This window comes from Neopsephotus bourkii, unplaced genomic scaffold (genome assembly GCF_033783945.1).
Source record: "Neopsephotus bourkii isolate Nb327-2 ecotype Australia unplaced genomic scaffold, CSIRO-AGI_Nbou_v1 NB_860, whole genome shotgun sequence".
In the NCBI taxonomy this organism is placed as follows: domain Eukaryota; kingdom Metazoa; phylum Chordata; class Aves; order Psittaciformes; family Psittacidae; genus Neopsephotus; species Neopsephotus bourkii.
In genome coordinates this window covers 870,059-897,806 of record NW_026901356.1, presented here as the reverse complement: position 1 = coordinate 897,806, position 27,748 = coordinate 870,059, and the positions used below count along the sequence as shown (strand labels likewise).

The 27,748-nt window shown below is 38.4% G+C and overlaps 2 protein-coding genes across 4 annotated transcripts in view; one reads left to right on the top strand and one right to left on the bottom strand.

The window, feature by feature from the left end:
* The window catches only part of METTL15 (methyltransferase 15, mitochondrial 12S rRNA N4-cytidine), a 92,118-nt gene extending 67,392 nt beyond the window's left edge, over positions 1–24,726 (bottom strand). For all 3 annotated transcript variants that reach the window (XM_061356572.1, XM_061356574.1, XM_061356573.1), the window contains exons 1-2: positions 24,689–24,726; positions 22,339–22,618 (exon numbers count right to left, since the gene is read on the bottom strand). In XM_061356572.1, coding sequence (XP_061212556.1) covers positions 22,339–22,602 — 264 coding nt within the window. In that variant the 5' untranslated portion in view covers positions 22,603–22,618; positions 24,689–24,726. The remainder of the gene's footprint in view (positions 1–22,338; positions 22,619–24,688) is intronic.
* Positions 24,727–25,808: 1,082 nt separating this feature from the next.
* The window catches only part of KIF18A (kinesin family member 18A), a 30,937-nt gene continuing 28,997 nt past the window's right edge, over positions 25,809–27,748 (top strand). Inside the window, exons 1-2 of the mRNA XM_061356571.1 lie at positions 25,809–26,202; positions 26,864–27,021. Coding sequence (XP_061212555.1) covers positions 25,875–26,202; positions 26,864–27,021 — 486 coding nt within the window. The 5' untranslated portion in view covers positions 25,809–25,874. The remainder of the gene's footprint in view (positions 26,203–26,863; positions 27,022–27,748) is intronic.

Genomic DNA, 27,748 nt, shown 5'->3' with positions numbered 1-27,748 from the left:
CAAAGCAAGATGTTAAACGCTGCAGAGCTGCTTCTGTGTGAGCAACAAGGGCGGCATTGTCAGCAAAAAGCAGCTCACTGACAAGATGATTTTAGGGTCTTAGTGTGGGCCTTCAGTCGCCTTAGATTGAATAGGCTACCATCGGTACGGTATCGAATATAAATGCCGTCTTGTTTGTTGAGGTCTGCCGTAGCCCTTTGGAGCATCATGCTGAAGAAGATTGTGAATAAGGTTGGTGTGAGAACGCAACTTTGTTTCACGCCATTGGTTATTGTGAAGGGCTCAGAGAGTGCATCACCATACCTGACTTGGCCTTGCTGATCCTCATGTAACAGAATAATCATTTTGAGGAACTTGGGGGTACAACCTAATCGTTCCAAGATCAGCCACAGGCCTTTTCTGCTCACAGTGTCAAAAGCTTTGGTGAGGTCAACGAAAGTTACATAGAGCCCCTTATTCTGTTTTCTACACTTTTCTTGCAGTTGTCTGAGAACAAATACCATGTCTGTGGTACTTCTATTAGCCCTGAAACCACACTGACTTTCAGGTAGCAGCTCTTCTGCGATAGTGGGTACTAGCCTCTTCAATAGTATTCTTGCAAGAATTTTTCCATCAATGGAGAGCAGAGTTATACCTCAGTAGCTTGAGCAGTCTGACTTGACACCTGTTCTCTTATACGGAGCGATGATGACTGCATCATGAAAATCTGATGGTAATTTACCTTGTTCCCAACAGCACACAACTAGCGCGTGAAATTTAGCGTGAAGTGCTTGGCCTCCATGCTTCCAGATTTCAGGTGGGACTCCATCAACCCCAGCTGCCTTGCCAGTTTTCACCTGCTGTATAGCCTTAAGGGTCTCTCCCACAGTAAGGGCTAAATCCAATTCATTTTTCACCAGATGTTGCAGAATGTGCTGGATTCCTTCGCCTTGAATTACATGGTTAGCACTGAAGAGTGTTTGAAAATGTTCAGACCAACGATTCAGGATGGAGATTTTATCTGTAAGAAGCGTTTGGCCACCTGCACTAAGTAAGGGGCTTTGAACCCGAAATGTGGGTCCATACATTGTTTTCAGAGCCTCACAGAATCCTCTGCGGTCACCCAAATCTGCAAATAATTGAGTCTTTTCTGCTAGGTTGAGCCACCACTTGTTCTGGATGTCTCTAAGTTTCTGTTGGAGTTTGCTACATGCAAGACAAAAGGCTGCTTTTCTTACATGACAAAGTGGCTGAGCGTGTTCATCTGCTTGATGAACAGATCTCTTCTTTGTCAGTAATTCCTGGACCTCCTGGTTGTTATCGTCAAACCACTCTTTGTTTTTCTTTAAGGAGAACCCAATGGATTCTACAGAGGACTGCAGGATGCTATTTTTAATATGTTGCCAAAGCGCTCCAGGAGTAGAATCTATAAGTTTGTCTTCAAGCCTAGTTTGAAGGTTAGCCTGAAAGCTGTCGCTCACTGCAGCTGTTTGGAGATTATTAACATTGAGCCTCCTCCTCGGAATGCTGTCCCTCTTAGGTTTGGGCTTGAAGTGGAAGCTAAGTTTGCAATGCACAAGGCAGTGGTCTGTCTGACATTCTGCACTAGGCATCACTCGGGTGTGACAGACATCACGAACATTTCTCTGACACACTAAGACATAATCAATAAGGTGCCAATGTTTAGATCAAGGATGCATCCACGTTGTCTTCCGGCTGTCTTTCTGCTGGAAAATAGTGTTGGTGATGGTAAGCTGCTGCTCTGCACAAAACTCTAGCAAGAGGCGACCATTATCATTGCACCTACCAACACCGCGCTTGCCTAGTAACAATGCACAGTTAACTACCCTTTTCCTACTGCCTGCTGTTGCATACACAAGCTTGCACTGTCCTGTATATAGCCAATCTGATAATAAGGTGCCAATACACCAGAGCAGTAGGGTTACAGAGGAGGGTGGCAGCACAAATTGGAACTACCAACATCTCAGAAATTGTACCAAAGTTCACCAAAAAAAAAAAAAGGCAAATTCAAGTACTACTGGTAAAATAGGAATGGGTCACAAAAATCACATAGGTACAGTTGAACAACAGTAAAGGAAGATTAGAACTTTAATGAGGGTTTATTTATTGAACCCCATCCAACTCCTAATATCTCAGCTATTTGAGCTTTTCTAAGAGCAATGCAAAACACAGACGTGTTTGTCACTACAGCACATATCATGACTGCCAATTTATATATGAAACTGATTTCCATAAGAATGTATAGATCCACTTTTCCTAGCAGGATAGTATTTTATACCCATTTTGGGGAATAGCTCCTTTGAGGAAGCTGGAAAATAACCTAGTTCTGAAACACTGAGGAGCGAGAACCTGAAGTATACACTTCACTGAGTCCATCTTGACAAAGTCTTACATTTCTGACACTTCAGATAACCACATTAATCAGCATTTTCTGTTATAAGTAAAAATTTGGCAAAAATGTCTGTGCAGGATCTTAAAATACCACTAACCTATTTCAGTAGGTTAATTTTTAAAATACCCTATTTCAAAAAAGAAAGCATGGGGTTTTTTTCTATTCTCTAATCCCATTCTGCTTCCTACAAGAAAATCTGAAATATCCATTTCACAACAGAAAAGTTTGAAGGTCGATTTTAATATGATGCCTGCCTTATTGACATTTTCTGCAGAAAGCATTAAAATGTTTCATTTATAATGTGGAATAAAGACTGGAGGACCTACTTCCTGTTGCTATATTAAGGAGTCCTCAAGTTTCGAATGGCATCAACTAGTGAATAACAGGTAAGAAAAGTGGACCAAGTCTCACTATCAGCATTCTTTACAGGACACATCGTGGAAGGGAGGTAGTCAGTCAGTGTCACAGGTATGTCTACACTACAAAGAATTACTAATAATTCCACTCAAGAAGTCATGTCACACTACCAAAAAATTCATACCCCATATCACCCCAGACTCTTAAAGATACTTTCTACAGCAACAGTGATCACAAATTTTATTCTTAAGTAGCTGCACAATAGCTGCTCAAGTGAGAAAAGGACAGATTTCATCTTACTTTATCTACCTGCTGTACTCTATCTGCTTCTATTCTATTTGATAAAAAAAAGCATGCCACAACACAGGATAAGAAACTACAAATTTCCTCTAGAAAATCCAATCAATTTGGTACACCTTCTAGTGAAAAACAAACAAACAAAACAAAAAAAAAATCAGGGAAAATAACTAATTTTGAAACTTCTGTAAGAGCAAAGACTGTAAATCTCCACACTCCAGTAACACAGAAAATGTGCCTCGCTTAGATAAAGAGAAGGCACTTACAGACACTGCAAACTGAAGTATCCTGTGTGGGACACAGCAGTAAAGTCCGAGAAGTAACAGGTAAGCACAAATACATTCTCCCAGCTAAGAATATTAAAGATCTCCAGGGAGACCTTAGAGCAGCTTCCAGTGACTAAAGGGTCTATAAGAAACCTGGAGAGGGATTTTTACAAGGGCCTGTAGGGACAGGAAAAGGGGCAATGGCTTTAACCTGACAGAGGGGAGATTTAGATTAACACATTAGGAAGAAGTTCTTTACTGTGAGGGTTGGGAGGCCCTGGCACAGGCTGCACAGAGAAGCAGTGTTCAAGGCCAGGTTGGACGGGGCTTGGAGCAACTTGGTCTAGTGGAAGGTATCCCTGTCTGTGCCAGGCGGTTGGGACTAGATGAGCTTTTAGGTCCCTTCCAACCCAAATCATTCTATGCTTCTATGAACATTTGCTCCAATTTAACCACAGCCATGAAAATCTAGTAGGTTTCAAAACTGAGATTTAGTGACTGCTTCCAGAAAGAATAGAAAAGGACAACATGTTCCATGTTCCACATAGGCCAGCAGTACTGCAAACAAACAAACAAACAAAGTAACCCACTACACACAACAACATTTGCATGTTCACTGATGTAGACAGAAGAATATGAACCCATGACAGGTGATAGCAATTTTCTAGAACATACACTATAAGAATCCAGTTGCAACTGAAAAACAAGAGTGACGTTTATCCCCAGCTGCTCTGATTAAAGCAGAGGGAAACAAAAAACAGAACAGCTCATGAAAACTTATTCAGTATGAAAGTCAATGCACAACATAATTCTGCTTGTCACATCAACTGAGTGTATTCACTACTGTTATCCTTCAACCTCCTTATCCAGTATATGACTGTATATGCAACCATCTCTAGAATAAAACAGGTTGTGAAGCATGACAGGTACATAGACATGGCATGTTCTTACCAGTGTCTGCTGATAGGCACGGCTGGCCATTATGTTCAAGGCTCAGGAGCTTTACTGAGTACTAGTAATGCAAAATGCCTGACCAAAAATAATGGCATTACTATCATTTATAATTATTTACACCCTTTTACTCATAATGTATTTCATCAAAATTATCAGACATTTCTAAACATAGTTTGATAAGGTAACTAGCAACTGTGAGCTCCATCTCCTAAAACAACAGTATGGATACATTTTCTTGTGATTAAGAACCACTGTTTTACACAGCTTTTAGGACTTGCTTAGAATAACTGCATGGCTGATTCTGAATCTGCCCCTTGTATTCCACTCTTTTGATTTTAATATTTATGTATTTTCATATACAACTCAAGTGGATAAACCCTAATGTAAGCAACCTGACTTGCTGAGAAAAAATACTTATCCTAAACCACGCAAGAAAATTCTTTACAAAACCATAATAAAAAAAACCCGCACACGGCTGAGAGTAACTTTCCAAGTGTACTTCTTGCACTGTTTGTTTAATTATTATAGCCTCCAAAATTATTCTAAAATTTGGTATCTTAATTGTTTCATGCCCACTAGGTGTTAAAATTTATCTTCTGGATTTTTTAAATGCCAGCTCCATCAGGTTCTAAGCACTTACTCTTGCCCGCTCAGAGTCAGGTCAACAAGACATAATTTCTGCATAACTTTTGTTGAAATCAAGTCTTAAAACTCATTATGCTCTCTACCAGCAGCCAAGAGACTAACAAATGCTTCCAAGACTGGTGTTTCTGACACCACTGGCTTTGGGGGGGTTGTACATTTACAAACGTACAACATTTGTAAAAACAGTCCATGTACCAGAGGAAGGCAAAACTATTGGCTGTAACATGCAATATGTCAATGCTCACAGAAAACAAACTCTAAATGTTTTACTGAGATGTTCGATGAAATTAGAGGAAAAATAACAAATATCACCATTAATTGTTTGCTTGTTATAAAGAAAGCGTTGTCCCACACAACTAAGAAGGCATGACTTCTTAGTGTCATATTTCCTCTACCTAAGTATTTCCTCTACCTAATGCAAATGAAAATCCTCCTACTTGTGGGATATTCCAGACTTCTGTTCTGAGATTCAGAAATCCCATTAATAGGTCAGAAATCTCACTGCTGCTTCTTCAGTACTCCAACTTACAACAGACCACTTCTGCCCAGCAATAACCTAAGCAAAATAAGTTTGAAGTGCTAAAACCCAAAAACTGTAGGTACAAATGGTGTGTGGGAAACAGGATGAGAGCAAATAGGAATCTATCATCACTTCTAACTGTAACCAAGATTACATGAGCAACAATGTACTTGTTGGTCATGTGATCTTCCTCTTCCAAGGAAGAGCCATTAATATTTTACAAAGGAATCACTTCACACAACTTTATCATTGAAGATACTACTACTACTGTTACTGTACAAACCACAATATGACAATTTCCATATTACCGAGTTCAAAATCCAAGCTACAAGTCTCCACCACAGAAATCTTCACTTAAATTTTCTGCAAAGAACAAGAAATGTTTAGCTGAAACGGAAGATTTTTATCTGACTTCATTGTACCTAGAAATTAGATACCTCCGAGTATTTTTCTCCTCAGCAACTGTTTAGCAGGTGGAAGCTTTGCTTTAAATCTTTATTGCTTTTTTTCAAATGGAAAAGATGCTTTGAAATATGCTGCACTGATGATTTTATTGCTTGTTGCTAAGACAAATATTTTGGGGACCACAGTCAAAATTATCTAAGCATATCTAAATACGTTCACAAAGCGAAGTAATAGAATAAATACCTACATGAGGAAGTTAGAACCATAAGCCTATTTTAAAATGCAGGCTTTTAAAACACTTGACATTATATGCAAAACCAAATTAATAGGTATTTTGAGAGAGAGTAAGTACAATTTGAGAAAAAGGAAGAACAACCAGAAAAGGAACTGGATAAAATCAGGAAAAAGATGACAGGAAAAAATACATGTAGAAAATCCCACAGAAAGGAAGAAGGCTCAATAAGTTTTCCATCCTAAGAGAAAGTTGGTGTAAGCGAAACCAACAATCCAGAAAGAAAGTCACAGTCAAAGAACAAATTTCAGAGATAAGCAAATGACTGTTTCAGGAGCGAACAGGAGCCCGTCCGTCATTGCTGCTTTACATGAAACTAGGCCTAGGTGAAGGCAAGAACAGAGGAAATGAGGAAATGTGAAAAAGGAGTCCCTTAGGACACATCTTTCTGGTCCAATATAACATCTGAAGGCTCCAGCACTTTTCTGCAGAGGACTATTAACATTGCTTTTATACAGCTGTAACAGATGGTATGATTCACTTATCTCAAAATACAAGAGGTCAGGGAACTTGATGATATTATCAGGCATCAAGTTAGAACAAATAAAAAAAAGTCCCTTTCATGCATATTGAATCTATGGATATCACGTTGAAGGGAGAGGGGTAATATTTAACACCTTTCTTAGATTAAACTGGGAAAAAAGACTATGCTAGTGATATCACACAAATACAGCTCTGTTTTTTTCCTTACAAGTTGCTCCAAGCCCCATCTGACTCAGCCCTGAACACTGCCAAGGATGGGGCAGCCACAGCTTTCTCTGGCAACCTGTGCCAGTGTCTCACCACTATCATAATGAAGAATTATAAGGAGGAAATTCTTTCCTGTTAGGGTGGTGAAGCACTGGAATAGGTTGCCCAGGGAGGTTGCGAATGCTCCATCCCTGGCAGTGTTCAAGACCAGGTTGGACAAGGCCTTGGGTGAGATGGTTTAGTGTGAGGTGTCCCTGCCCATAGCAGGGGGTTGGAACTTGATGATCTTAAGTTCCTTTCCAACCCTAACTATACTATGATAATGTCTAATCTAAACTTCCCCTCTTTCAGTTTAAAGCCATTCCCCCTTGTTTTGCCACTACAGACCCTTGTCAAAAGTCCTTCCCCAGATTTTTTGTGGACTTCTGATGTGAACCAGACCTGTATTATGATGGTCTTGTGGTTTAGCAACATCTTTAGATGCTAAAGAGCTTACAACAGAAGAAAAACTGTTCCAGAGAAAAAGCATACATAATCAGAACATCTTCCCTCTCCTCAAGCTTCTCTTCCCTCTCCTCAAGCTTCTAGGAAGACATTTCTTCACCATCCCAGCTTCAGTACTTACCACATACAGAAGTAGCAGACACAAATTCTGAAAGTTCAAAAATATTGTCTCAAAGGTTTTAAAAATAAAAACCTGAGTTGACAAGAGAGCCATCATCCACCCAAGTTTTCCCTCCTCAATTCTCTGCTGTAGCAAAGTAAGAGTCCTACAAAAAGCCAGCAAGGGTTTTTTAACCAATGCAAATGATTTAAAAAATGAAAATTAAATAAAGCCCTGGAGGGTTTTTTTTTTCCCCTAATGAAAGGCAGATCACTTCAAGACATGTCCTGTTCCCTCCTCCCCCCATATAGCTCTTTGCCTCCTCAAGCTGCATCATGCAAACAAGCACACACACACAAAGGCACGGAAGAAGAGGAAGGAGAAAGGCTCCAATATTGGAAACCACTGCCATCATCTGGGGATGCTATGCAGGCGCTGGGACAAAGAAAAGCCGCTGTTATTATAAAACAGGGAACAACCCAAGATGAACACTAGAAATTAAAACTAACAAAACTGAAGATGTAATCTGTAAATCAACATACAAAATACCAATTCTTTAACTTTTAACACTGCATTATACTTTAGAAAGTTGAGGATAAGTGCAAAACTATTCATCAGTGCTAACAGGACAGTTCTTAATGAAGAAAATTTAAAAAAAAAAAAGAAAAAATCCTCAAAGGAATCTAAACATCTGTAAATCCACAGGCATGGTAAAGAGCATAATTACCGAATATGTAACCTAACATGGAAAAAAACCGATTCAAAGTACTATAAAAAAATATCACAAAGAGGATAGTAAAAGATAATGGCAATGGCAGGTCTACTCAACAGAAACAAGATCTTAAACCACACAAATTTTAACAGCAACGAACAATTAATGCAAGTTGCTAAAACAAAAATACTTGAGTTGGATGTCAATCAGCAACACTGAGCTGACAACTGTGCTTTAATTAAATTTGAGACTGTTACCAATTAGTTAGTCTAGAGCACTACAGGCTTCATGCTGCGTATGACTCAGTGCACTGACTCATCCAGTCAAACTTTTCTTACAGAAGAACTAGCCAGGCACCCACAAGGATGCAAGATCAAAAAGGAAAGTAGTTTCATTGACCTTCTTAGCAAAAAATCTTGTTTTAAATTTAGATGACCAAAAGTACATACTGACACAACTGCTCAAACAGTTTTATGAAGGACAGAATTTCAGGAGCGCTCTTTTTAACTCCATTTCAGGTAAACATCTCAAAAAATCAAAATACGAATAATGCTTTGTATAATTTGAAGCTGAAACAGTAGATTTTAAGTCTGCTTTTTTATAAGCTGCTCAAATAGCATTAACTGCTATTATTTATCTATCATATCTATCATACTATATATCTATCATACCTATCAATTTTCATTGAAAGATCCTGTCTTCTACCACTTGAAGGTCCTGAGTAATTTTAACAATTGGCAGCTGAAATTTTTTTATGCCAGAAGTCAGGTCTTCAGCTGACTGGGGGAGGACTGGAAAGAGTGACAGAAAGCCTTCAGCCATTTTCCTGTTCAGGTTAAAAAACATGTTTGCTTAGATTTTACAATCATCGTCATGCTAAGCATTAATAGCATTTTCAAGTTCTGAAAGACAAATAATGGGAGGATAATCCCGGGTGAAGAACTCTTCTACTGATATTCTCATGGACCTCCAGACCTCTCCCAGTTGTTTGTCATGGATGCTCAGGCTATGAAGCCTGAATGGGAAAGGAAAGCTGTCTCTCTTGCTCTCCCAGATTCTAGTGATAGTCCCAATACAGAGGGAACCATTAGAGCAGGTGAGAGGTGTCCAGACCCAAGACAAGCAACCTGTTGAGGAGAATCCCTACAGTCCCTATGTATAAACTGATGGAAACATCTCACTGTTTCTCCAAACAACTGGCTGCTCACTACCATCTTCAGCTCTAGACGCACACAGGCCCTGTTGTCACAGGTTGGATCAGCTTCCTTATTGATCTGAAGACAATTACAAGTAAACTGACATTGTGTGAGCTCACTCTATGTATGCACCATAAGCAGAGCAAGGGAGGAAGGAAAAATGTACATCCAAATAGCAGTATGGGCAATGCATCCAAGATATCTCGAACCCTATGGCAAGACAGCAACAAACTTGAAAAAGAACTTAGAATTGTATTTTTGGCTTAGAGCAAAGAGTGGAACAGGTAATGGTCCTGAGAGCTAAAATGAGCATGAATGTTGCAATTAAGAGAGATTCTTAAATTAAAGCATGTTTTGCCCAAAACCTACAATAGGATCTACAGATCTCAGTATTTAACATTAATTTTTACCCATTGAAAAAGCTGTAACTTCACTGGGAACAGGTATATTTCATCTCCTTCCCACAGCGAAGTTGGAGAATAACCTGCCACTGAACTAAAGCTATAGTTTCACAAGTACTGGGGGAGGATATGAACAGAAAGGGAGCAATTCTGAAGTATATTCTTATGTGAAAGTCTTCCTTCTAGTTAATTTCTCCAAGCACTGGTGCTTACTAGGTACTTAGAATCATAGAATCATATAATAGTTAGGGTTGGAAAGGACCTTAAGATCATCTAATTCCAACCCCCCTGCCATGGACAGGGAGATCACCCACTACGCTTCCAATTCAATTTAGCAGCATGGCACAGAAAACATAAAGAGAAGGAAAAAGCTGTATTGTTTTCTCCCATATTAGAATGTTTAGCTGATTTGCAGAATAGTCAGGGAGGGACAGGAGCATAAGGCACAGGTAACAGAGAGCCTGGGGCACAGGTAAACTGGACCTGTCCCTGTCAGTGGCAGTAAGACTTTTCCCTGGCTTAGCTGTTCAGCCTGGCTCTTCGAGCAAACCTTGCAGGAATGAATTAATCACTTAAATCCAAATTTTCTTTTGAAAAGAGAAGCAATATCAGAAATTAAAAAAAAATGCATTCAGCTGATAGATGAACACTGGGAACCTGCACCACACAGCTCTCGTGTGATTCTCAGGAGCTCACTAAACCAAGCAGGTAGGTCACATTACTGGTTCTCATTTTTCTGGCTGCTAAGCTCAGGAACTCAGGTCTGCTTCGCTGTGACCTCAGCAACTGCAAGTGGATGTCACTCCAGTGTGTGCTTTCAATCAAATATTTAACTCAAAACATTAACCTCTTAGGAAAAGGGGCATTTCCACTTGGGCACCTAAAGCATTATTTTGGTATACCTCTAAGTTCTCCAGAAGAGAGACCCTACATGCATGCCAGTGGGATTTAATTCATTTCTATTTTGATTCTTCAGGCTGAATATTTATGAATAGCTGGAGCTCAAGGTGCATTCTCAGAATGCATCTCCTGGGTCAGTCTGAAGAAATCCAGTTTGTGCACTGCAATGTGAACCACCTGCTTCAAGCAGGGACAATCAATACATTTTCTCAAAAGCAGATTCTTTACTCAAGAACAGAAATGCTAATGCAGATGAACCCTATATTGTGTTAAAAGCAAAGTGGTTTGGGTTTTTAAATGTATTTTTTAAAATATAACTTTAAAATGTAATCCTGCTGTAAAAAGTTTTTTTTTAAATGTTATCTAAAAGCATTTTCCAAAGTAAGCTCACAAAATACAGAAACAAATGATGCAATCTGGGAAACTTCAGTGCCAGAACTGTGACAATTAAACCGCTCAGCTGTCTTCTACTGCATTACTAACCCCCTACAAATACAACCAATACAAACTGGAAAACAGAGGATATCCAACCCAAACCATTCTATGATAAATGATGTCTGTCAAGCCAAGATGCATGTTTTGTGTGTTTAATTTAGTCTTTTGTAATAGTTTTATTACAAAATACTCCAGTCAACTTTCTTGTGGCAGAATTAAGACTGAATATAAAATACAGACCACTGTGATGGTTAGACTAGTAGTTGTGTAAATAGAGTCTGGAGTTGAACAGCAAAAAGAAAAGAAAAAAAAAAAATGTTCCTCAAGTGCTACTTTACATTCCATAGGCCAGGAAAGCTGTTAAATGTATTTGTTATAAAAATCTGTCTAAGTGCTTCTTCATGTTTTTACTGTACCAGATCAAAATTCTAAGCCATGCTCAGATCATCTGCAGAAATTCACATACCAGATTACTTGCAAAAATGAAGGTAAACTTTTTAATGCCTCATCAAGAATTCAAGAAGTACAGCAAATCTTATTACTCAACAGTGTCTGCAACATTCTTCACAAAGGAAACCCAACCAGATCATATCACCAAAATAAAACAATCAAGATAAGGCTGAAAATATTATATAACTCCTTAAAACACAACAATGAATCGTATCTTGGATATTGTCCCAAATGATGCAACTCGTAAGATTCCTATTAGAATTATAAAATCTGTGTATACTAGAAAGCTTTCTAAAGACAAAAGTACTACAATATTGCAGGAAAAAAAAACAACCCACACAATTAAGTGCTAGTTGTGGCTAAATAAGAGGTTACTACTACAGAAGTGCTTTACATTCTACCAAGAATAGCTTTTCAACAGGATATAATTTCCCAAGGGCATTTTGTCATTTTTATACCTCATAAATTCAAGGCCTTGATCAAAAGATTTACCAATCTGAGTCCTTGGTTCCTCCATGACATCCACACTTCAATCACCAAAACACTAGCACATAATTCTGCATGAGAAAACAAAGGTTTTGTCAATCTTTCTCCTCTTCTGCTCTGTCACAGGGCGCACCTACTGCTCTGCTACAAGTAAGAGCATATACCTCATTAAGGTGAAAGATGCTCAGCTTCTCAAAGCCATTTAACAAGGACTAATCTTGAAAAGCAAAGTCTAACTACCTTCTCTAGGTTATTTGCAAAGTATGTATCTGTAAGTTTTAATTATATTTCTCAGTTCTAAGCACTGCTTCCTTAGTTGACTCAAGATGTGGCTTACGATGGATAAGGCTCCTGCATCCTTTGCACTTATGCCAAATCCGTTTATTGCAGCTACCACTATGCCCCATCTAATGCACATGTAGATCAACCATGTACCATGTAGAGAAAAGGTATCTCTATTTTCACACTTACCTAAGAATTTGTCTTTGATCCCTGTTAAATATACAGGCATTAACAAGGCATACTTACTGTGTATGCCTGCCAAAAGGCAGGAGGTTTGAAATTATTTTAAATAAAACAGATTGTTAAACATTTTGGCACAGTGCGACACGCTATAAAAATTGGTTACTCACGGGACTGCAACAAAGATTTGTTAGTAGAGAAACCTACTTTTAGAGAAATGCTGGAAGGGTTTCAGTATTTATCTAAATAAATTATGACTGTACACTATCATAGCTGAAAAAAGAATACTAAAACATACATTTTGCTGTTATTCACATGCAAATAAGAAAAATTATCCTCAAACCAATAAAGATGATCCAAGATATTCTTGCATTTTTATCAGGATATATTAATACCATTGCAATTTAGCAAGAAGCAGTGTTTAGCCTTTAGCATACTAACAACCTTTCCTCCCTTTTACGATAAATTAAAATATTTTGCAAAGATGTTGTTTCATAAGGTAAGTCAGACATACCTGGTTTTAAACTAGAGAGATTTCTTAGTTTTTAGTAACTGTTTCAAAACTATTACCTTACAGAAGGAAAAATATTATTACAAATCTGGAGAATCACAAACCGTACACAGACACCTGGATACTCTGAAGCCCCTACCTCCTTTTCTGAAACAACTTGCAATTTGCATTTTCATTCTGTTTCCTCTCTAAGGACCTCAAAAAATGAAAGATAACTTAGTATTCCAGTATATGTTTCAATGTCATCTTGACTTCAATCAGCAAAAAAATAGTGCCATGTTATTAACAATGAAAAAGGAATTTAAAAAGGAACTTCTGGAAAGTTCCTTTTATGGAAAAATAAAAGCATTTGTGGCAAAAAAGCGGTCAAGGTTCCCCTGCAAAGCATTCATTCCAAGCTTTCTTGCAGCAAACTCCAAAGTGTTCAAAACATATTCATTTCCAAAACCTACCTATCTGCACCCACCACCAAGAAGGTGGTGGTGGTGATACTGCTATGAAGTGCATGAGCAGGTACATGGTACAGATTATATATTATATTAGTCACAATCCCAATCCAAACCTTTATCAAGCATACAAGAGCTGAACTTGACACTGAAAATAATATGAAGAATTAAAAGGTCTTATGCCTTATGTTATCACCTGCCAGAAAAGAAAGATGACCAAAAAACAATACAAATCTTAACACTTCTCTATTTTTGCCAATTGCAATATATTACACCATACAAACCATTTTTTCTGGTATCTACTAGAGAAGAGAAAGCAGCATATAAAGGACACAGTGAAAAAGAATTTTATTTGAAAGCAAAAAATATTTCCTACCAGCTCTGTAGAGTACGTGTCTTTCATCTACATGAAAGATTATAATTTAAGAAAACAAGAATTGATAAGTGGAACACAACTGTACTGTATTTTTTCCCAAAAGCACCTTTCAGAGAATATGAAACGATGAAATAGTTATTTACACTCCAAGTCTAACAATCTACGTTACAAAGACATCTAGATAAACATTTGGCATTTGGGAAACAACCTTCTCACATAATGCATTTAGTACAATATAAAATTATTTTCCAGTACTGGTCTACTCAACAATTCAACATAATACAACCATTATTACCCATTTTTCACATTCATGTCATCAGCACGCTAACAGAGGAAGCTACTAAATTATACTAGGATTCAGCTGAAACATCTGTAACATCACTGACTAGGTCTGCACATTCAAATATTTCAGTCACTTGCATCCGCTATCAACCACCTCTACATCATTCCACACAGAGGGGAAATAAGGTTATGAATATATTTTGTAGTGCCCATCAATCCTAATCACTCAACAGCCTCAAAATTAATTTCAAACGTATTTCTTCACAAGGTTTCTATTTTCTGATTACAGTTGAAGATGAAATAGGCAAGATACCCCCCTCTTCACTTCTGAACATCTTTTTCTATAAAGACATAAAAAAAAGGCATTTTATATCTTCTCTGTTACTGTTTTTCTGCCTTCACTTATTTTCTAATACTGCATACCTTAATGCTTAGTCCACCTGTAAGCGTGAGCAATTTATCTTTAAATACATGACAGCTTTCTCAGTCATCAAATGTAGATCCATTGTAGGTCCGAAAAGTCCATTTGCTGGTAAACAACATCAAGTCCATTTGCTGGTAAACAACGCCATTCCTCACACATCCAGAAGCAAAGCGAGCTGCATCCCAGACCCTCTAGTGTACACCCAAGTGGCATTCCTTTCCATAGTGTGAAACCTGCCAGCCAAACACTGCTTTTCAGGTGAGTGAAACATTCACAAATAGGACCAAGAGTAAATTACTTCAAAGCAGTGGAACACAGAAGCCCTTTCTTCCTTTCCTGTCAGATCAGGGGTAAGAGAAGCAAACAAAAACCACCACCACCTGCCTTTGTCACCTGCCTTCAGACAGCTCTGGCAGACCTCACTTCAGTATGCATTATTTACTTTACTCATTTCCCTACAAGTAATGTTGTCTGGAATTAGACTTAATGACATTATGACTCAAGAACGTCATTCGTAAGATCTCCATCGGAAATTAAAATTTCAATGTCTGAATGACTTCAGCTAATCACCAGACTTAGCAAGACAGAGCCAATTTCCTCAACTACCTCAGAAGAAACTTTGTTCCTCAATTATAACTGAGGAAATACTTAAGATGCAGTAAAAATTTTACAAAGGCTCAACTGAACATATAATCCAATCCTTAATATTTATGGCTAGCCAACCCCAAAAAAGCCATGCACATGTTTTTGGTAAGTCTTGGCTGCCAGGTGTCTGCAGCAATTTGACATTAGATAAAACAACTTTCTATAAAGTGGAGCCTGGAACAATATTAGTTCATTTCAGTGTTTAAAACCGAAACTATTATTAAAACAGTATTTTTCCAAGCTGCTGAGTATCAACACACACCACTGGAATGAAGATGTGCTCAGAAACTCTGGGAAGAAGTAAAAAATATTAAAATAAAATCAGATCACACATTTGGATGATTTTAGATACCTGTTAATTTTAAACATCAAATTTGGTAGTTTAACCTTTTAATTATCTTTATGCAGAACAAACCTGTTCAAAGCTACTCACTACATGATTACCTTAAACTGAAAGATAAAAAAGTAAGAAAAAACCCTGCAGATATTTCCATATTCCAATTGTGATCTTAAACTCCCACTAATATTTTGTGTGGTAGAAAAAGTCTGTATTCCTGTTTGCAAACTTGAATTCAAATATTTAATAAGAAAGCTTAGCCAAAAGGCTGACTAAATAAGACACACAGCACTAGATGGGGAGGAAATGAGTAGCTACATATATTAATTACCACCCTTTCTGCAATCACAGGCTCACTCAAGTTAAAATTTAAAGGGCTTAGATTACTTTCTGGTGAATTTTATTAGTTTTCCCCAAGAGGTGCAAAGACTAAAGCTGTCACAACAGAAGAGCATATACAGCGTCATTACACGCTGAGTCACCCAAAAGCACTGAATCTTGCTTTATTATAACACAGCATCTTAAATAGTCTCCTGAAGCACTATCATTTGTTATGTGATAGAGTGGTAACGGCGAGCTAACCCAGTATTACAATAAAGTGAAATTTGGCGCATCTGTGGAGCTGCTCTCAGTAGGCAGACCAAGTCCCTTGCTGATCTCTTTGGAGAGAGCAGCTGCAGGCTTCCCTTCCTTTTCTGCAATCAAGAAAGATGCAGAACAAACTTGGTTAGAGCCGTCTTCTTGTTGTTGCTGATGGTAATGTTTAGCTATGCCTGCTGAAAGACATGCTGCAGGTGGGAAGAAGAGGTGGTGGGGCACATGTCCAAGAATTACAACCAAAACAATTATTCCCTGTGCAGTTTTAGCTACCAACTTATTCTTCCTACTTGCACAGATTTTTTAGTTACTTTCTCTCTAAAGAACAAAATCTTGGAAGTATTAAAGAAGTAAAATTGGAATGGACTTCTTCACCACATTCGTATCTTACCACTATTCAGATCCAGTATGTCACAGTTTTCATTTCCTGATATTTCAATCTAATCACACAGCAGTATCAGGTTCAAAACAGAAAGCAATTGTGCAGTACTTTCAAATATATAGTGTATGTTTCACTTCATCTGTTATTAAAAAATTTGCAGTCCCTGTATTTTTGGGGAACCCCCTGCAGAAGACAGCAAAGCAAGAAACTTCTGACAAACAGCATGACTGGACTTAGGAAACCTAAGGTAGTGGAAGGTGTCCCTGCCCATAGCAAGGGGGTTGAAACTAAATAAGTTTTAAGGTCCCTTTTGAACCAAACCATTCTGTGATTCTATGACCTTCTACATCCCCTGAACTGACATTCATGAAAACCATCTCCTGTCTTGTGTTTTTTTCCTGTCCCCTCCTCTCCTATCTTGTAATGGAACTCACCTAGATACAGATACTGTAAAACTTGTGTGACATTTGCTGGCATTACACTGTCAAATAATACTCCTCCTCCTTTGTTACTTTTGATGAAACATCATGGCAAAGAGCCATTGGTTATACATCAAGGAATTCACACAAAACGGGTCTGGTTTTCCAAATCCCCATGGAGACACTACAATCATAAAACCAGGTTAATATTACTTGACAACTTAAAATTATTACTTTAAGTGATAACAGGTATTTGAGGGACTATTTTGTGCATATTAATCAAAAACTTTTTGAAAATGTTTTCCATTTCCATGCACTGCCTTCGAATGCTAACTTCACCCCAAAAAATCCCTTTTGAAATATGATTTTAGGCAAACAGTTTAAACAATGCTCCCTATCATGAAATTCAATTTAACAAGTTTCCTATTACACACTGCAGGAACTGAATACACTTTGCATACATATGCACGCTATGCAGATTTCATTACAGATCTCCATACAAAGCTGTGATCTGAAACCTGGCTGATCCCTTTCCCAGATTCACAATATATACAACCAGAAAACAAGGCAAGAGAAGAGTGACTAAAAGACTACACAGGAACTACATCATCAGCTGAAATAACTCTCAATACCTCCCAGAAACACTAAAGTATCATGAATAAAAGCGTGCTCTGTAAATCCCAGATTATCTTCAGAATTTCTCTACATTAATTTATTGCCTCTTGCACATTCCAGTATATTCTTTCTTCTAGTTTTACAACAGCTTATCTTTATCAATCACCACATAAATCACTGTGCTGCTGCCACAGAAAAACTGACCATACAATTTGCATAGGGAAAGACATTTTCAGCATGCTTCCCACAGAAAAAAACAAACAAGAGAGTTATCTATACAACAAAAATCACTACATAAACCATTTGCTTTATACCACCTACTTGAATTTTACAAGTCCAGTGGAAAACAGGCTAAAATGGTAAAACTGATTACTATGTCCATGGAATGCTGTGTTTTTCCAAAACAAGTATTTCAGCATTTATCTCATGATGTAATCAATATTCCATGGCAACCCTGACATTTCGGTTGCACCCTACAAAATACCTCGTACAACTTGGGAACTCAAGAATTAATTTTTCCAGGTCATTTTTCAATTCCTGTTTACCTTGGACACCCTGCAGAAAACTTCAATTCTGATAGCCTTTAGTGTAAATGGGCTGTTCCAATTACAAATTATTTGCAGATGGCTTTGGAAGTACTACAATAAGTACACTGGTCACCAGCATAGCCACGTAACTATTTATACACCATGATACTTGGAAACCCTTCTCATGAAACAGAAGTCCACTCTGAGGGGTGCTACACAGAAAAAGGTTATTTTTGTCCTTAAGACCTTACACTCAGTGTAAAGCAGAAAAAGAAAAGGAATACTGACATACAGACATGGGTACAAAGAAACTAACACCATTTCAAAACAACAGACTTGGCTTTCACACACCAGCGGTCTACCTCACCTTCCTCTGAGTGTCATATAACTAACATCCTGACATCTTGACTAACTAGCTCTGTGGAATAGGAAGGAGACAATTATGCTCCAGATCAACAACATCCAAGAGTGGCAACAGAATTTCAGAAGGTGAAAGGCTACTGTCTTCAAAATAATTGCAGAGCTCAAGCAGCACTTCAGTAACAAAAGACCAGTACCTGACTGTCAGCAATGTCTTATGCTTTCTCTTGTTATTTTGGAAGGCCACGCTCATAGTCTCCATCAGCTGAAAAAGAATCATTTGACATTTGGATGCATGAAAACAGTAGCTGTTCTGAGAACTACGAAATATGTACCTGGAAAATTGGAAAGCTCATAGCAAAGCTTGATGATTTTAAGAAATACATGTCTCTTTCTAGAAGATTATTTCCAAGACAAAGAGGATATCCCATTCAATGGAAGCTGGGTAGTAAAAATAATCTGAATAATTTTATACAGAATCTAAGACAATACTTCTGCAAGAAGTCCTTGCTAACTCAAGATGATGCCAGCCAAAATCTGGGGAAAATTAACTACCTTATTTTTCTAGACACAAGTTCACATAATGAGATTAAAAGATCATATGATATTAACTCGTTTCTGATGAATCGCTATAACACTGGAGAAAAGGGAATGGTTCCACTCCTCCTTTCTCACCTCAAGTTTGACCACCTGCCATTTAATTTACAGGTATTAAAAAATGCTTCCAGAACTACCATAAACCATATAGTACTCCAAGAGCTGAATGAATCTCCATTTTAGTCTATTCTAGATTATATTCAAAGCAAAACCACAGATGCATCAGATTACAGGCTTCCCCATACAATCTGAGTAGGGTATAACATTTATCATAGAATCATAGAATAGTTAGGGTTGGAAATGACCTTAAGATCATCTAGTTCCAACCCCCCTGCCATGGGCAGGGATACCTCACACTAAGCCATGTCACCCAAGGTTCTGTCCAAGCTGGCCTTGAACACCGCCAGGTAGGTTTCTTCTTGTTCTAGTTGGAATTTAAATAATATACCCAGAAGTGTCCTGTTTGTGCTTGAGCACTATCAAAATAGTTTCCTAGAGCTCTGCAACCTGTAAGAACCTTTGTTATTAGGCCCCCATGAGAATAATTAAAAACACAAAGTTTCATCCTCTCTTATTCGTACTAGAATACACAGTTAACAAGATTTTTTTTTCATATGACTATAGTCATATGAAGTGGGAGAGATCCACACCTCTAGTTAAAAAACAAGTGACTACTGCAAAGGAAAAAATAAGAAAAAGCAGGGTGAAAATTGGGATAACATGCTTCTGGTTGCACTAAGACATTCACTCTGAAAATATGCTCGGTTCTTTAAGAGAACAGAGAAAACTCAAGCTGCCCTGACAACTGCAGAAACACTGGCCAAGTACACATAAAGAACACTAGTGGACTGATAAGACTAAAGTGTTGTTTAGTCAATACAGTAAACTTACAGAGGAAATTACTTGTGTGTGGATTTATTGCAACAGACTTTCCATTGAGAAGTGAGGTATATTGGTAAAAAACAATTTGTACACACACTTCAAAGACAGGACTTCTACAGGGACTTTGTAGAAACAAGCTCTAAAGCAGTAAAAGATTCAAAGATAAGTGGAAATGCTATTGCTCAAATCCCTGACAAACAGATTCCACAAAGGAAAAGACAGTCAACAAGAATACTCATTAGGAGGGTATTAACATCTTCATCTCAGCTGTGTCTCATTCTTAACTAACATTTATTTTCTTAGGGCCCCCTATATGTAAAATTAAAACCCCATCGACTGACAAAAACCAAAGGGAGAATATTGTCCAATTTGATTTTCTTTATATTGGCAATTCTTTGTCTTAGGACACAAAAAAGAGAGGCCTAAATCAGCTTTTTTACAACAAAGAATATAACCGTGTTAAAACCAAGTAAAGGAAACCTTGGTGTGCATAGAAGAAAGCAGACAAAAATCCATGATCAGAATATTACCTTCCCTGCCCACAAAATAAAGTGCTCATGGACTTCCAAGTTATGACTGTAACTTCAACAATGTAAATCGATACGACAGTCCCTGCTGATATGCATTTTAACAGAAACTGGTATCACCGCTGTCAGTGAGAAACAGTCTTGTCTTTTGTTCTAAACTTCACTGGTGCTTACTCTATCAAAACTCAGTTAACACACTGCAATCTTTTGCAGACAACTTATTTTCAAAACTTGAAGCTTCAGAAAGTGCTGCAAATAGACAATTTACTCTGTCTTTAAAAAAACATGAAAGTGTTGCTTCAGTTAAGCAGAACAGGTTAGAGATATTATAAATGCTTCTGTTCGAGGTAACACACTTGTGCTGCCTTGTATGCATCATTAGTGTTTCACCACTGCCTCAGGAATCTGTAAAACTATGTATATAGAGACCTGAAAAAAACTTTACCCCAACAGTAAGCTATTTTACATTCATAAATACTTAAATTATCAAAAAGCCTTCAGGGACAACAACAGTTACTCTCCACAGTTTACAATCACAAATATGTTCTTTGCAAATTCTGTTGCCAAATAAGTTAGCTGGTTTTTATGTCAACAGTTTATTAAAAGAGTCAACTTCTTAATTCCTATTTAAGTAGAAACTTACAGAACTGGATAAATAGGATAAATAGCTTCAAATACAGGATCACAACTTGTATGTTCATTTAATGCGTGAAAATTTCATCATAGTTGTAAGATTTGTGAACTCAAAGTTCCTAGGATATTTCACTAGTTCAGGTATTTTCAGCAGGAGGACACATGCTAGAGCAATGTCTATGTGTCAATATTTACACTATTCTGATTCTCTTTCATTTTCAAAACACTTAAAATGATACAGTCTTCCAAACAAAAGTTCTCACAAAGCAACACACAAGATTTGACCACAATTTTTTGCTTACTGAATGCCATACCCCTTTGCCACTGTTAGACAATGCTGATTTTGAGTAAAAATAGACACATACTTTGAACTTTCTACTTCTTTATGGATCATTTCAGTCTTTAGAGTGAAACTATTTATTGATAAACCTAAATAAGATTTTATGAAGTTAACATATAAAATGATAAAATCAGAGGAAAGCATCTGAAATGTGAAAATTACTTAAGCATTTAAGTTGTGTAAGAAATCCTTTCTATTTACTGTTGTATTTAAGATACCTCAGATGATAATAACTGTTTCACTGTGTATCATTTTTGCAACAGCAATGTGTAACAGTATACTTATCTTATAACCAGTAGAACCTAGATACATCAAACCTGCAGTGTAGGGAGACCTAGGCTAACCCAAATACCAAAAGGAATTTAGTATCATAGTGAAATAAGATGACTTGTAGTACTCCCACATTACTGATGCTAAACTGTTTCTGGTACCATACACAGTCATTTTCTAACTATTGTACCTCTAGTGTGCACCAGTGTAAGCAGATGCTAAAGAAACGGAGTGCCTCAAACCAGGTAAAACCATAGAAGTAACTATCTCTGAACAAAGTATGATGATGATTATGATGATTTTAAAAACCTATGTAGTTATTACCTGTTATACAAAGGAGCACGTCACAAACTGAGGACACGACACAAGAGAACTCCCTGCTACTATTAGTAATTAACACAACCCTAGAAATACACAAGAGCAATACAGAAAGACAAGCACAAAAGCAAGAAATTATTCAAATACTTACTACAGCCTTAAGAAATACTGCTTATTTGGGGATTCAGGAATAGATACCAGATTTCTATTATTATGAATACAGAACCTTGATTTGAATTGCAAAAAAATTTAGAACCTTTAAAACATGCAACTGATTCTTAAAGAGAACCTCTTCATTCCTCTAAACAAAAGTTATCCCTATACTGTACTAATTTTTCTGCTGGACTCCTACTGAATCACAAATGTTAATTAATCATTTAACTCACCTGGCCTGGCTGGGGGGATAAACAATTAACAACCTCCTCCAGCATCACTGGTACGTGCAATCTTCCACCGTCATTGTTTTCCATACTTTGAGGCAACTCTTCAGTTTCACATTTCTGGATGGTTTGTTCCTTTAACTCACAGTCCGACAGCTCTTTTGCTGAAGAATGAATCCTCCTGGCCAAAACAGCCACATCTATTGAAGTCAGCTTTAAGCTGCGCAAAACCAAAGTTTTGTAAACTTGGCACAGACACCGAGATAACATTTTGGAGTTGATCAATCTAGAAAAACAGTAGATGTCAGGAATTACTCCAGAACAGATACTTAAAACAGTAGATTTATAAAACAAAGTGGAAATGCTGTAAGTAAAGCACTACAGAGTCCTAAATGGGCAGTTCTAAACCAGAATGTCTTACTTTAACTTATTTCATAATTTTCTATGTTATTCTACCAATAAATCATATTCAAGTAACAATGGTTTTCCTTTCATAAGAAACTTTTCCTTTACACTAGCAGGACTCTATCAATGTCCCAGAGACTTTAACATTAAATGACTAAGCATCTGAGCAAACCAGAATAGTAACTTCACTTTCAGGTTGCACCCCTCCATTTTGCCAAAATGAGACATTGCTCTGAGCAGCAGCACTCTGGTTGCTAAGTTCTCCGTACTTCTAGTTACAATGGGAATTACTACATCAAACACTACAACCAAATTTAAAACTGTCCTGTAATTTAGGGTTACACATATAGTAAATATGTGGGGTTTGTTATCATAGAATGGCTTGGGTTGGAAAGGACCTTAAGATCATCTAGTTCCAACCTCCCTGCCATGGGCAGGGACACCTCACAGTAGACCATGTCACCCAAGGGTCTGTTCAACCTGGCACTGAACACTGCCAGGGATGGAGCATTCACCACTTCTCTGGGCAACCTTTGCCAGGGCCTCACCACCCTCACTGTAAAGAACTTCTTCCTTACATCTAACCTGAACTTTCCCTGTTTAAGTTTGAATCCATTACCCCTTGTCTTACCGCTACAATCCCTGTATTACACCTCAATATTTTAAACACAGACAGAGCTAAGATGTTCCAGAGTAAAACTAACTGAAATAATACCCAAAACCCTGGGAAAACTCAAGTGTTTAGCTACAGTTTGTATAACTACGTGGACAACTGCAGATTTTTTTTCACTCTGTCTAAACCACCCCAGAACCAAGCCAGTAATCAACTAGCAGAAGGCTGCATAATTTTGTTTCCATTAAAAAAAAATAAAAATTAACACAGGTGATAACATGGCTTTATTTGTAAGATCTCTGAATTTCTTCATGGAGCTGAGACCTTCTGTAATACTGCATTGCATACCCTCTCCCACCAGACAGCAAACTTGCAAACTTTGACATAAAAGCATTTGAAGAAGCGCCACCCTACATTTATACTATTAGCCAAAGGGTAGTCTTATGTTAACTAACAGATGGTTATTACGTGCTTTGATTTACCAAACCAGAGGCCTCACATGTTATTTTGCCTGTGTAAGTAAGATCATGGAAAGTTATCTCACAACAATTTAAGTCCCAGCTTTTAGATTCAGGAGAAAATATTAAGGTGAGGAAAACACTGTTCTTTCACCTGAAATCTGAAAGCATGTGTCACTCTACATAACGTCTCACAGACATAATACTGGTCCAAGGTTCTGCAAAGAACTGCAATACCTCCCCAGAAAATACGAGCAGAGTGAACAACCACGCAACTCCCACTGCCCTACATTGCTGGTAGGAGCACCGAAGAAGTCGTGTTAACAAGAGGGGGACACTGCTTTCAATCAATCTAACACAACCGAGCGATTTGTTTCTCCTTACAAGCTAGGAAAACCGCGTTATTTTCTTAGAGCACTTTCAGTTACTTTCTTAAGGGGCATTCGGTCAGAGTTTGAGGCAGGACTTGCATCAAGCGTGACGGACAAAAACTGGACTCTGCAGGGATTCTTCCTCAGAGAAGACTGAGAAGCGGCAGCACGCCGGGTCTCCGGCACCACGTCAGGAAAAAGCCCGGTAACAAAAGGGACCTTGTGTACGGCACAAGAACTGCCCGCCCTACCAGGCCTGGAAAAACCCCCTCACAGCAGGCTAGGCCGCAGCCCTGTACATTCCTCACAGAGCTCTCGCTCTCCCTTAAGGCTCAAATAGGCGTGAAACTGAGCAATTTCCACTTCGCCTTCACGCCACTGCCAACCACAACAACCCGCAGCCCCTGCGGGATCCGCACACCCACGAGGGGAATTACAAACCCGCCCTCCCCGGGAACAACCCCGCCACGGACGACCAAGCTCCGACACAGAACAAGTAACACGCTTACCATCGACGCCGTCGCGCTGCGAGCGTCACGAGAGCGACGGCCAATGAGGAGACGGAGCGGGCGGGGCGCCTGTGTTTGAATTCGGCTGGAGGCGGCAGTGACGGTTGCTGCGCTGCGGCCTTGAGGTGAGTGTTGGTCCGGGGGTCGGGACCGTCCGCTCTGCCTTTGGCTGTGATGTGGGGTTGATCTGGTGGCGCGGACCGGGGGGGGGGGGGGGTGTTTGCGGTGGGTTGAGAGTGTCTGGCGGGCTATGTCGCGCTTGCCTGTTTCTGGGCGTTCTGTCCGTTTTATGGCTTTGCTTTGCCGCTGTGTTCCAGTTAACCCAGTGTTTGTGAGGTGACTCTTCTGAGAGGCGGGGCGGCTTGCCCTGAAGCTGCAAAAGCGTTACCAAGACTCTACTACAGAGTCGCTATATGGTGTTAGGCGTGACCAACTTTCAGCTGTCAGTTATGATGGCCATTAAAAGGAAGCTCTAATTTGGCTTACGTGGATAAGTGGTTTTGTACCCTTTGTGAATTATGTTAACATGAATCCCACTTTAACTGTTCCTTTAAACCCACGTCCAACGCGATTAAACCAGTAGCCGAGAGAAAGTAGATAGGCAGCTACTGACTTCTATTAAAGGACAAAAACAGACAAACAAAAAAAAAAAAAAACAACCACCACAACACTTCCTTTAGTATATGGAGACCTGGTGGCGTATCTGCAACTTTGCTCTCAAGTGAAGGAAAGCCAGTAGGTGTTTTATGAGTTCAGATTCTTGAAATAAGCTCAATAATTTGGACAGAGCCTTGGGTGACATGGTTTATTGTGAGGTGTCCCTGCCCATGGCAGAGAGGTTGGAATTAAATGGTCTTAAGGTTCTTTCCCATTCTAACCTAAAATGCTAATTCATTTTCTTAAAGCGGTGCTGAATTGGGTCATCTTTTCAGGCCATTTACAGTGCTTTCCAAAAGGCTAGCTAACAGAGGGAAGGGGAGACGTAGTACAAGCACAAGATGCTAGTCCTACTTAAAAGTATGAACTATTCAAAAGGCTATATTTGAAATGTGACATCTTTCAAGCTTTGTTTTGTTTGTTTGTTTGTTGGGGGGGTTGGCGGGTGTTTTTTTCTTGTTGCAGAAAAGATTCAGCTGCTTGATCTGAAAGAGTCCTGGAAGCAAAGAAGAGGGACGAAGGGGATGTTATGTCTGCTACTAAGGGAGATGTCTGTAATCATATCAAAGTGGTGGTCCGTGTCCGTCCAGAGTCTCAAAAGGAAAAAGACAGCACCTTTACCAAGGTTGTTCACGTTGTTGACCAGCATATATTGGTCTTTGATCCAAAGGAAGAAGAAGAAATTAGGTTTTGTCATGGAAAGAAAGTGAACCATAGGGATATTAGTAAAAGACAAAATAAAGACCTGAAATTTGTATTTGATACTGTTTTTGCTGAAAGCTCAACCCAGTTGGAAGTTTTTGAGCATACTACCAAAAGCATGATCGATGACTTCTTAAAAGGATATAATTGCACAGGTAACTTTACTATTTATCTTCTGCGGTTCAAAAACTTTACAGAATTCCTCCAAGTTTCTACTATTGTATCCGATGGCTGCAGGGGCCTTAAGAGAAGCTGAGATGTAAATAATAAAAAGTTTTTTATTTTAATTTATGGATATGAGAGGCTGACTTTTTTGCCTGTGGAAGCTCTATCTGGAAAATTACTTCATGTTAGGGATGTAATACACTTTAGAATTTTATTGAGTATACGCATGCTTATGAAGGGAGCTCTCTGGAAAGAGTTACTCAATCAGAACCAGCTGTGTCACTGCCTGCTTTCTTAATTCTCTTTAAGAGCTTGGTTCTTTTAATTGGCAAATAGAGTGTGGTGGGGAAAGGAAATAACCTACCTGCAATAAATTGATGACTTAGGATGCAGGGAGAAAGCAAAGTTTCACGGTAAATTGCCAGTGAATAAATTTTGAACTGAAAATTGAAAAGTAAATGCTTTTTTTTTTTTTTGATAGCTTTATAATTATAGCTGTGAAAGGTAAAGCCTAAGTAAGAAACTTGATCAGTTTATGCAGACAGCTCTGCAGAATAACAGAGGTCTGGGCGTGTCCATTTGGTTTGTGTTCCTGATTACCTTACTGATATAAAGTGTGTCTCTTTGTTGTATTGTTTTGTGAAACTTCAGTGCTTGCATATGGTGCAACGGGAGCTGGAAAGACTCATACAATGTTGGGTTCCCCTGAAGATCCTGGTGTGATGTATTTAACCATGGTGGCACTTTATAATTCCATCGACGAAATAAAAGAAGATAAAATATGCAACATTACTGTCTCGTATTTAGAGGTGAGTTCTTGTACTTGGTATGTTGCTTTTAAGAAGGCATATTTTAAGGGAAAAAGCTGGTTTTACCTTTTTTCAGCCCTTTCTAGGACTTTACAAAATGTGTCCCTGATAGGAATGAAGCTAAACTGTGCTCTACAAATTTGGTGTTATTCCTGGGCACCTGTTGCTGGTTTACAGAAGGCTGTCCAAAAAGGACTGTCTCTTCTGATGTCTTCACTGGGCATTCTAAAGACATTTGTTTTGCTGATCAGTTACATCCCTCTGAACTTCTGCTGATGTGTAAAAGAAAAATCTTTTCAGGGGTATATTTAACAATATAACTTAACAGTAAAATCCTATAAGCCTTGTGAGATCACACAACAAAGTATCTAATACCTTTTTGATAATATTTTTCAAAGCTTTTTGTTTATTCATCTGAGATACAGAGCAACTGCTTGAATTAGAGCTGATATGTCAATGGCTAGCTCTTTACAAATATTCTGTTTGTTCTTTGTCATCTCTCCTCTCGCCAACTTTTTTGCATCACCGTTCTGTTTTTACAAGTAGCTTTCTTGGCACTGTTGTCAGGTAGTAGTAGTAGTGAAATTGTCACCTTCTAGCCCCCTCAAAGGCTTCATGGAAGAGAAGTTAATAGGGCAGGTGGGGAGGTAGAGAAGGAGGAGGGAACAGTTTGATTTGCCATGTGCTATTCCAAGTGCTTCCGCAGACCAAGTAATAAAGTATTTAA